Below are 12,396 nucleotides of genomic sequence, written 5' to 3'. Positions count from 1 at the left end.
GCATTCTGTTACAGTTCAGTCAACTGATTCCACCCTTCGTCCTGCCATATGCCGCTTTTTCCTGTTTAGACGTTGTAGAATATTGAATTGATCTTGGAAGTCGCGATAGTACGCCGAAATACTATATACGTAAGTCACTTCAATATGAACTTCTATGTACAGATATTTGGATCTCTCGCTACATCTTTAGAGATTTTCTTAGTTTATCTCTTATTTTATATTATGTTACAACTTAGTCAACTGACGCATTGCTTTTCATCTCATCGCTCTACGTTACCCATTATCGTTGCTTGCTGTAAACTTTTTGAACTGTCGCAATATGACTGATCGATCCACGGAATTGAAAGCAAACTGATATCGATACACTTTTAAAGCTCTCAGAAAACAAATGAACATAGATTAAACGTTTCTATCTTAAGTACGAACTGTCAGGTTATATTCTTACATAAATTTAATTTGGCCTATTTAATACTAAAAACAATTAATTAAATACTTATTTGAAGTATTAAAAGCACTGTTATTTAATGCTTTTAATATTCCAAATAAATTATCAATCATTTTTCGGTAATAAATTGGCCACTATTAGATTTCTATAAGAGTATTAAGATATTCTTTACAGAATCGGCTTCGTGATTTAATGCACTGTTAAATTAATATTAAATTATATATATAATTATATACATAATTATATATATAATTATATTAATATTAAATTATAAATACACAATTTAAGTTATTTTTAATAATTTTTATAGGTCGTCACTGTTCCTATTCAATATATCATTAATTTAACTAAATAAAAGACTGGAATAAAATAATTTCATTAAAAAAAAAATGTATTGAATTTGGTTCAAATTTAATGTATTATTTATTAGGGCGTATATTAATATTGTTTACATTGAAATTAACCAGAAATGGACTAATTTACGTTTTGACACACATGGAAGTTAAAAATTACAGAATATTATTTAACTTTAGGAATTGGATTATCATTGCTCTTTTTAAATCTAAAGCGATGTCGACAATGAAATTTTAAGACGTAAAACTTAAACTTTAAGCCAGAAGAAGTTATCCAATCATAATTAATTTTTTTCCTCACGTGATTAGTTCGACTGTGATTAGTCAATTTTTGAAGGTTTTAAATAAATTTTTATGCATTCTAATCTTATTGCATATGCCTTATTTAATAACGTGTAAAAAGATTAGTAGTTAATCGCTATTGTTTTTCCTATTTTCGTTTCACAAATCTCCGCTGTCATCGCAGTGCCTTACGCATAAATTCCTCTACGCGAACAGTTTAGATATGTCTGAATTGCGAGAACGCCACGTGGATAATTCCCAAGCGTTCATCGTGGCTTATATCGGTTAATGCGACGCAGAATCTTCTTTGAAGCCGAGATAAAATGAGGTCGAGCGACGACGCGGCTACGAAGAGACGCGAATAAAGTAGTTCTATTTGCGCGGACGAGAGAGCTGGGGAAAAGCTGAGTCGCGGAGCAATAATAATGTTTGCGAAAGCCACATTAAGGTATCCATTTTAGAGATCGCTTACTAACGAATGTTTCTGCGTGGGTTGAGATATACGAGCGAGCCGCCGTGTAGCTATACCCAGGGCTCGACCTGTCAAGATCTCCTATGGAGGGTACAGGCGCGTATATCGCACCACCACCACCACCACTATGATACGTTTCGTTTGCACGAATACACACACATTCACGCATCTCCAGTATCCTGTATTCCGGATCCGCGATACGAAGCCAGGATGCGAGATTGTCACGTTATATCGTAAAGCTGCACGTGATGCTCAATTTCTGAGATTAAAATCAGTTTTATGCTTCTTTAATTTCGAATAAATCAGAAGGCTACAAAGCATTTACAAGAGCAAGTAAAGGAACTTTTGTGAAAACTATTAAGATATATAAAATATATATAAAAGATATATAAAATATAGTAAAGAAATTCGAGTAGTATTCTAAGAGAATGTTTTGAGAGTTATGTATAATAAAAATATACACATCTTGAACTGTCAAAAGACAAGTCTTGTCAAGAGTCGTGTCTTGCGCCAAATCACGTGCAGCAAACGCAAAGTGGTAAAAATAGATACGTCTCATAATAACCGTTTCAAGCGTTTTCTGAAGCTCGATTAAAATCTATTTCAAAACCATGACAACACAATAGTGCCTTCTTAGAGGTTAATAATATATCGACTTTGTGCAATTAAATCCATGGTTTAAAGACATTTTGATTTGTGATGTTATTTTCATAGCTTCTCTTATTCACATCTCATTTTTATCAATAAATGCGCGTAATTTACGGATAAAAATAAACAATAGTATTTTATAAAAAAATATTCATTTTTATTATTTAATTGATTTTTTAGTCTTTATGTAAAAATATCATAATTAGCTGATATAATTAACAAATTGATTATTAATAGCAAATTTTAATTGTTATAAAAAATATATTCAGTCATTTTTATGAATAAAATTTAAAATCTTATTATTCTATTTAAAGAGAATTATTAAAAATATTTATTTAAGAGGCATAAAATTTATGTTTGATCGGAAAAACATTTATGGAAATTTATATACATGTAATACTATTTTCCTCTATTTTTTATCGGATCCGAGAAAAGTAAAATTGCGTGACTTTGATAAATCAAGAGAAAAATAAAATTAAGTTGCCACATTTTCTGCGCTTTAATCTCATTTTCCTAATTTATTAATAGCCCGGAATTTCATTTTTCTTCTCTTTCAGGACGTGAAAATTTAAAAGTAATAATAATTTATATTGAACATTTTGTCAAAACGATGATAAATTTTATCTTTCAAATAAACGTTATTATATTTAATAATATTATTTAATCGACCATTAAAAACCATTAAATTTTCATTAAAAGAAGAATTAAATAATCTGCTTGTAACTGAATGTGAGTTAAATTTCGATACGTACGTTTAGCAATTAAATTGTGCTATATTATCGTTATATTACAATCCAATGTCTTATTCATCTCGATTGAGATTATGATATTAAATATGCGGAATTAGTTATATCTTCGGTGCTAATAATAATATATAAAATAAAGCAAAATGATAATCAGTATCAGAAATGATTTCAGATGTAATCTTAGCTCATACGTTGTACATTTTATATTAAATGATCAAATTTTAAATCAATTCCTTAAATTAAATAACATTTTATTCTTTTAAATATATCAAGATGTATTTCTTTAATACATAACACGTGATTAAAAAGCATCCACATTTCTGTGATTAAATTACTTAGTTCCGAAGTAAATAGCATTCATATTAACATATGCACTTACAATTAGTAAATAATAAATATTAATCAAATTTAATACATTTTTTTGAGTTAAATTGTTTAACTCTATTTTTAGTTAAATTAACATAAATAAGAGCAGCCGTATAGAATATAGAAATTATTAGAAATAACTCAAATTATAATTTAGCATTATAAATTTATTAGTACATCCTATGAATACCGAATATTCATGTTATTTCTTGCACAAATGTTGCACTAGTTCAATTACTATATACAGCAGTCAACATCAAATCTGATCGAATACTGGTGGTGTTCGGTACAATCAAGAAAAGGAATAAACGGCTTACAAACAAGAATATAAATATCCGAACATTCGCATTCGCTGTTCATTCGCCAAGTGAATACCTGAATACTCAGCTTGAGATACACACAGGACTAGACTATACAGAACACAAACGTAGAATATTCAATGTACTATTCGAATTTCGGAGATGTAACTATTTCGTAGCGTGTATTGTGGCACGCAGTGCCTCGGTGCTCGACTCATTGTTTACATTGCGCGCTGCTGTTGTGTATGCGCGCGGTCGCTTCGTTCCTATTCGTGCGGCGAGGCTCGAGCTGGCAGGCAGCAGCGCGTGTTGCTCCGTCGTCTTATTATCCACATCTAAATACGATTATTCCCTATGTTAACTACAATCAGCATTATAAACTTGAACGATGTATTATTCTCCCGATTAATGACTTATTTCGAAGCATCGTAGAAGCAAACAATGGATTTATTCAACCAGGTATATCGCTTGAGTTTATTTGAGACTGAAGTAGAAAATTGAGACAAAGAATGAGCGAATTGTGTCCATTTTAAATGTATGATGATAATTATACATATTATGATATTAACAATATTTGTTTTTTAATTGAACATATTTTCAGTTTGTTCGCTTTGAATTTTTCACTGACAATGAAATATAACTTGCTTGTCTGTCTCTAAGTGAGAGTGAATAATAGTATATGAATAAAGTGATTTCAGTAGCTGAAAACCGTGATATATCAATAATTTAGTAGATAATAAATAATCCCCATTTCAAATGCGAGCAGTTGAGTATGTTCCGTTTCACGCACGATGCGCACGATATATTATTTTATTATCTTTGTTGTTCATCAAATGTTAAAGAGAAGACTAAAATGATACATCATGTGCATCTTGCGTGAAATAGAACGCACCCTAAGATTTTCGGCATATATATTTTCTAAATCGTGATAACGTCACACACAACGGTTGGCATTCAACATACAACGTAGTAACAAGGTTTGTTTACGCAAGTACTCTAGTCGGCAGCAGATGCGCGTGAGCTGTTTTGTATTATTAAATTATTTCTAAAATAATGATTCGTTTTCTCTATTAACATTTAACGAAGTAAATCACTTATTAATTGTGTGTGTTATACCTACATACATTTAAAAAAATAGTGTCCATGTGATATTGAAACTCAATTGATTACTTTCGTTTATCATTTCCGAATTTTTTCATTAATTAAAGCTTTATTAGTTGTATTTATAAAGTTGTCGATGTTATTTTTGAATTCTTGAGTTAATAACGATCGCGAATTAAGTCTGAATCGTGCTTAATTAGCAAGTAAAATCATAATTATCAATTTAATTAGTAATCATCGATAATTACAATCGCATTAATATTTGTAACTGCATAATATAATATTTGTCCATTGGTACACTAAAATACACGAGAATCGTTTCATCAAAGTATTAATATTATATTGCGTGATCAATTGACGAAGACTTTCAAAGGTTGCATTCTGTTGCAGATTTATCTTTAATTTTTTAGCTTGTCCATTAATATAATTATTATAGTGTAATTATACATTATAATGAGATTACGTTTGCTCTATATTGTTCGCACATATTATTTATTATTTGCAGTACGAAAAGTGCAGTTAGCAATTAGTACAGCGGTATGATTATAGATCTATCATCTTAGAATGGATAGGTTAGAATAAATAGACTAGATATAATATATTGAGATACTTCGATCGAAATATACTCGTGAAATATATTAGTGTGTAGTGTGTTTAGAGTGTAGCTAAATGAAGCAAATATGTAATAAGCAAGTTGATGAATATAATATACATCGCAAAAAAAAACTCCGTAAAGATAATTTTGATAAAATTGTTTCCAAATCTATTACACACAAATATTTAATTTCTTATATATTTTTACTGAGCATTCTATAATAAAATTTTATAACAGCATTTTTAAGAACAGATAGACCGGAATTAATATCATATATTGTATATTTAGATTATTTTGTTTAATGAAAAGTATTAATAATTTTTAAGTGCCATTCTTGCATTTTTAACCAATGCATTTTTAACTAATTTTTTGTAACCTATTTATACTTATTTAAAATTTGACTTTTGTTACGTCGTTAAAAGTAACAACTAGTGAGTAATAGTGTTTTATTTCCTTTGTTATATCAAACGCTGTTTGTTCAAGTTGCATTAATTAACCAACCACAATTAATATTGACTAAGCCATTATTTATATTAGATTGTCTTATAAGATTAAATATCGATTCTATTTCGAAAACAATAATTCCAAAATTTCCAGTAACATAAAAATATTACATGACCTTTGAAATATAAAAATTTGAAATATAAAAAATTTGATAAATTATATTTAGCGTGTTATTACGTTTTAAATTTGTAGTATTAAACAGTTTATATATATTTACATTCAATATTTAATAGGTCGTATTTAAATTTGATCTATTCTCTAAATCTGATTTTATAAGAAACATATTAATTTAATATTTAACAGCAAAAGTCTTCATGTTATGTTGACGCAAAATGCATATAAAGAAATATATATAGGAACACCGACATATGAATTATGTAATAGAAATAAGGCGATAGACATGACAAAAATAATCGATTCTCAGTCGAAGTTTGTGTAAATACAATACAATTTATGTGTTGTAAAGTCTATATTTCTATATTGATGAAGGGAGGGTACGGAAATCTATCTCGCGATCGGGATTGGTGAGATCGAAAGGTGACTACCGGGTGTCGGCCGTTATCATAAACGAGCTGCCAATCGACTATAGTTTGCCACGCCGTACGGTATTATATATCGGGAAGTAGCAGCCGGTCTGCTCTTATAACTCTCGCGCAATTGGAGGGCCGTAATTCGAAGCGAATAATTGACCGAATGGCGCGGCCGGTGGCGGCGTTTCAGAGGTTTACGGCCAGTGGCACGACCTCAATTTCGCTCCGGCAATCTCTGCCATCCTGCCTGCCTGCCTGCTTGCCGCCGAAAAGCCATGACCATGCGAGAGAACTCTCCTGGCACTCTCCGCATCATCCTGGCTCAAATCCAAACCATCGATCGCTGACCGCGAATGGTCAGGCGATCAACGAACGTGTAGTACATCGTTAATATAAGAGGTTCGATGGATGAATAGATGAGTAGTGGCAGTTCGTAGAAAATTAGCCGCGTTAACATCCCCGCACTGATCTCCCTTCCTGTAGTTTTTAGGGTGCGAATGGCTTTGACAAGAGAAGCGAGGGATCGTTGATATATAAAGCTGGACGTGAACGGTCGTGTGAGATATGATTCACAGAAAATCAGGAAATAGTTCCATCGACGTCTTTATATTGATCTGTGTTCAAGAGCAGCTCTCGCATTGTGAAACTTTGAATTTTAATCCTCCGTTTGCAATAAAATTCGGTAAATTTATAAAAGAGTAATAGTAGGATAATTATTTTATTGTTGGATAATTTCATCTTAATTATAATTTTTATGTAAAACCGATACGAAAGTAAATATTGTTTTTTAAATAAGCAAGATACGTTTAATTAGTTTTTTATCTTGTCGTAAATGAATTTTTTGGGTTACTAATTTAATCGAAAGCGGCTCGTAGCTTCGATTTCATATCAGCGTACATTGCACTGTTTAATCCGCGCGTTGGCATTCAAGTTAATCTAATCAGGATAAATCGAACCCGTCCATTTCCATTCGGACATACGCGTACGTTTAATATCCGGTTATTCGTCGGGGTTCGGGCTCGCACTCCCCGAAGCCGGGGCTTCGAAATTAAAAATCCGTTCGTATGGTGCGACGGCTTCGAAAAGCTTCATCCGGGCGTGATGTACCTACCTATGCTGAGAATCTACTGTGCATTCTCGTCGACTCGGGGGAGGCGGAGGAAGCTGAAACGCTATTAGTTGCACCCGGGGATTCCCCGTTACGCTTCGCCGGTTCCACCTGCCTTAGTGCAGGCGTAAAAAAATATGGAGAGTACGACCTGAAAAAAAATTAGGGTGCGCGTCCTTCGCTTCTTCCCATACCCCATGCTCGTGCTCTCCGGGTGTTTGTGCAACGGGTGGCATTGTGTCCCGACGAAACGTCGGACAGATAATCACTCTGGATTGGAATCACAGACTGTATTTTCAAGACGCTATTGAATGGGACACTTTTTCACGTCGTATGACACCGTTTGTTTGCGCCGTGTTCACGTATAAGCAGGGTCTGCTCTAGGTCTTCTTCTAGCAAATTTATTGTCGGTTTTCATCTTTGATCACAAAATGAATTGTGAACCAGTGTCGTTTATGCTGTCATTTCGAAACCGTGTTATAAAACTTAATAATTGCTTATTGTTAGGATTCAATAATTGAGTAATATTGAAAGATTGTTTTTGCTTTATATCTTTTTACTTATCATTTATATTAAAAATAGATTAATTAAGAAAATAATTTATATATGATAGAAACAGGTTTTTATTAAAGTACTTATAACATAATTCTGGTAAAAATTTTATGCATTTTTTTAGTAATTACTGGACGGTTTATTAACTTCTCTCTAGTAACTGAAAGGTAAAACTATGAAAAGATGTATAAAATCTGACTCGAGATACTGAGTAAGAACAGGACAATAAATAGATTACACAGTATTTTAACTAATAATAATCTATTAATACTAGACAATAACCTGACAGAAAGGTGCATGGAAATTGCACATATTTTTATCAAGAAAATTGCTTTTGCCATGAATAATATTCTTCAAGTTTTTGTCCATTTTCTACGCAGTATTATTACAATTAATGAGACATACAGTAATATTATATAGTAAGATGAGTGTTTAGGAAAATTGCTTTTCTACCAAAGAAGCAATATATAATTTATTAACAATTTATTTACATAAAAGTATGTATGTGTATATATATATATAAAATTTAATGTTGCATACAAAATTTTGGGTCTTTATCTCTTTGACGCACCAATTGTAGTTTCTTGTAAGGAAGAAACGTTTTTTGTAAGGAAGAAACGAAAGATGAACGTTTCCTTTATCGGAAGTTTAAAGTCGAATACCGCAGGCAGGACAGATTTAATTATGCGGCGGATTGTAAATTTAAGAATTCACACGGTACGCGGCACGATCGAGGAGAAGAAAACGAAATAGGGAAAGAAGGGAGAGAAGAAACCGCAGACACGAAAGAGGAAAAGAAGGAGGTGAATAAAGAACTAAAGTGGTTCCGACCGGTAAGAGGCCATCGGCACTACGGTTAAATTCATTAGGCCGACATTGCAATGGCGCGGACGACGATTCTGCGCGGAATATCAATGAATTCGTGGGCTCGGTGGACCCGTGCGACACGCGGTATTTAGGGTCCGGGCGGTCGGTAGACATAAATCGAGAGATACCCGATAAAACGGGCGAAAAAATATGAGTTGCACCCAGAATAAATAACGTACACAGGGGATGCTGCGGTCAAACGTGGGGTTATGAATTACAGCTTATGAAAGGCGCGCCGCGGGGCAACGGGGAGAGAAGCGAATGTGCATGAGGGGGCACAGAATAGGGGCTGTCTACAACCCTCCGGATTTTCGGGAACGAAATTCACTCGTCGCAGACGCCAATCGAGGCGGAAATTTACTTTCCCTCCCTCGATGGCGTCCGTTCACCTCCGGGGGTTTTTCCTCGCGCTGGCAATCGACCCACTTTCCGGCACGCACTCGCAGTCGATATATGTTCGTGCCCTCCCGGTACACGTCGCTGAACATAGAAGCCAGCGTGCCACTCCAGTTGGCACTCGCCAGAAAAGTAAGGGCACTGATAAACGATCGTCAGAGTTGGCGTCAGATGGTGAACAAGAAAATAGACTTCAGGGTTGAAAGATTGAGAGTAAAGTTGTTTAAATAAATAGCTGAAGGAATAACGTTTGTTATTTTTTATTTATTATGTATAATTATTTCTTATGGGATTATTTCTCTATATTTACGTATCTATATAGTCTGATTTCATCCACTGCTGGATACTGAGCCTCTTCCAACCTTTTCCATTCTACATGATCTTTGGAAAGAGTTTGGTATTAAAACATTATACGCCATGCATGTTGATTATTTCTCTGCACTCTAAAAAATAGGAATATAGATTTAACATGTGGTGTTTATATAATTTACACCATGTTGATTAATATACGATGTTAAATCCACACCTATATTTCTTAGAGTGTATACAACAGATGCATTAATGGTTAAAAATTTACTAAGTTGGATAAGATATAATGAAAAACGGGACGGGAGCTGTTTCAGCTTTTGCTTCAGGTAAGAAAATCCTTAGTTACGGTCCTATAGGTGTATATTTTATCTTGGATGGGCGCATAAAGGTTTAAAACCGGCTTTGGATAGTGTGAACGCGAATAAATCGGTTCTAGTGAATAGCACTCGTGCACCGTGAAAGATGGTGTCTCTTTTTATTAACGGAGAGAATGTGATTGTCCTCAACAAGAGCGCGTGTTGAGTTGTCGCTGGCATCTCCATTCGGGATCATAATGCAGATGTAACGAATAGACCGGTGCACTGTTTTGTAAATAGAAGCTATATTGAATGGCGTAATCGTTCGTTGTCATAAAAAAATTCAATTCGAAGATTATAATCACGAATAAATCATAGATAGAGAACGGAATTTATGATATGTGTATCATCTTCGAATCAGGTCCAATCTTGCAAGCTTATGAGAAATTCGACGACGTGTGCGTGATGTACGGAAATGCTGACGTAGTTGGAACATGACCCTAATCCATAGCGTGAGTCTGACGGTTTCTGCATTAGAGCAAGAATCTGTCTTATTGCCAAAGGTACTTAGAAATCATGAATATTTATCAAACATGTGTTGTTTCGGAGTGATTAATTTTATTCTGCCAATTTATTTTCAAAAATTTATACGCAGTCAATTTAATATTTCCGAAGTGTTAACACAGTGTGTTTTTAAATAACTGATATTTATAATATATTTATATGTTATATTTATAATTAATTCTCTGCTAACAAATGTTAGATTTTAAAGTATAGTCGATGTTTTTATTATCAATTTTGATAGATTTAAATCTGTAAAAAAAAAAAATAAAATATGACCTTTATGATAAAAGACCTCTATGATAAAAAATTTATTGTTAAGGTTTTCAAATACGTAAAAATTTTTATATACAAAAAAAGATTTATATACAATCCGAAACAATATAAAAAATTGTACTGACATTCGAAGATTCAGATTGTAGAGAGTCAAAATTTCTCATTGCTGATGGAGGAAAGAATTTAGTAGTTTGAATTTTGAAAAGAACACTGAGAATCCCATTTCATTGAATAAACTAATCTCTTATTTGGATATGGACAAACAGATCCTTGATTGATGCAATAAAATAATTCAGTTAAAGCAGAAAATTTAGTTATTGTAATGTTTTATTTGTGTTATCAGAAACAAGTAAAATGTTACAATCCAAACTTTTTGCTTCAACTAAATATATATATTTAGTTGAACTAAATATATATATTTATTTATTACACTAACAGATTTGTTTGTCCATTTTCAAACAGCAGATTAGTTGATTTAATTAAATAGGAATTCTCAATGTAAAAATTAAAAAGATAAAGAAAGAAGAATATAAAAAAAGGGGAAAAGCAGCCGCTGAAAGTATCGCAAAGGCACTTTTCGTTTCTCACATTGCACGGAAAATTAAAAGTGGCTGTTCGCCACGTGGATTCGCGAGAAGGATATTCGACTAGTCGGACCAATACCGCGAAATACACTTTCGATGAGAATCGGATTCCCCGTTGGGCGTGTGGTAGGAACCTAATCCGGTACAACATTTTCCCAGACGGCAAATCTGATTTGCTGTCTTTCTCGCCCTCTTTCGTCCCTTCGTCGAAAATCCTCTTTCCGGCGTGTATACGCGCGTGCCCCTTTTGATTTAAAGCGGAGAGAGAGAAAGAAAGAGGAAAAAAAATCGTTTCTGGCTCTGACATTTTATTCGAAACGCAGATCGACAGGCAGCGAACGCAATAAGAAGGCGCGCAGCTGAATGCGCTACCGTAAAATAGGATGAACGCATGCCGAGACGCCACGGTATATACCGGGAAAGAAAAAGGGCGGGATATAAGAATTAAAATGGAAACCCCGTGAGTCGTGCCAATTTTTCTGATACCGCGAAATCCGCTTTCGCTTATCTCGTAGATAAGTATAATAGATATGAATCGGTCAGGGTTGCTTAATGTTAATGCTACCTTAAAGTCATTTTCTCGATTCTTTTTAGTTATTCTAATGTTATTTTTTACATAAAAATGTACATTAAAATGATTGCGTATATGTTAGAACGATGAATATCTATAAATTTAATTATAATTTTTAGAATTTTTTTTTAATTTAATATATTTAGAAATATTTAGAGTATACATGTGAATTCTCGATTTACTGTGAAACTTATTCATCGAATTATTAAGAAAATATTGCAAACTTGTTTTCGACGTATAAAAACGAAGGTTGTTTTTGATGTGAAAATGCGAAAATAGTCGCGATAGGCGTAAATACATCGAATAACAACGTTTTTCTGCGCTACACCGAAAAAAATCATAGTAAAATGTGTTTTCCGGTAACAAAAAAAAAGTCGCTTGTGACTCGTTCCACCGTTCGTCCAATTTTCCTGATCAATTTCCTGGCAATCAGCTAAGTGCCTTCATGCTCGTCACACGAATGCACATGCCGCTCTATATGTTAGATAGGCAGGTATCGGTATCGACGCATACGCCAGTGCGTTTAACACAAAGA

At 33.3% G+C, this 12,396-nt stretch overlaps 1 protein-coding gene across 1 annotated transcript in view; it reads right to left on the bottom strand.

Annotated features, from left to right (window-relative positions):
* LOC105620386 (hormonally up-regulated neu tumor-associated kinase homolog B-like) overlaps window positions 1–7,685 on the bottom strand; it is a 58,825-nt gene extending 51,140 nt beyond the window's left edge. Inside the window, exon 1 of the mRNA XM_012201886.1 lies at window positions 7,644–7,685. Within this exon, the coding sequence (XP_012057276.1) occupies window positions 7,644–7,685 (42 nt within the window). The remainder of the gene's footprint in view (window positions 1–7,643) is intronic.
* Between the last annotated feature and the right edge of the window lie 4,711 nt (window positions 7,686–12,396).

Source organism: Atta cephalotes (assembly GCF_000143395.1).
Source record: "Atta cephalotes unplaced genomic scaffold scaffold00025, whole genome shotgun sequence".
Lineage (NCBI taxonomy): Eukaryota > Metazoa > Arthropoda > Insecta > Hymenoptera > Formicidae > Atta > Atta cephalotes.
This window is presented reverse-complemented; position numbering and strand designations above follow the sequence as displayed.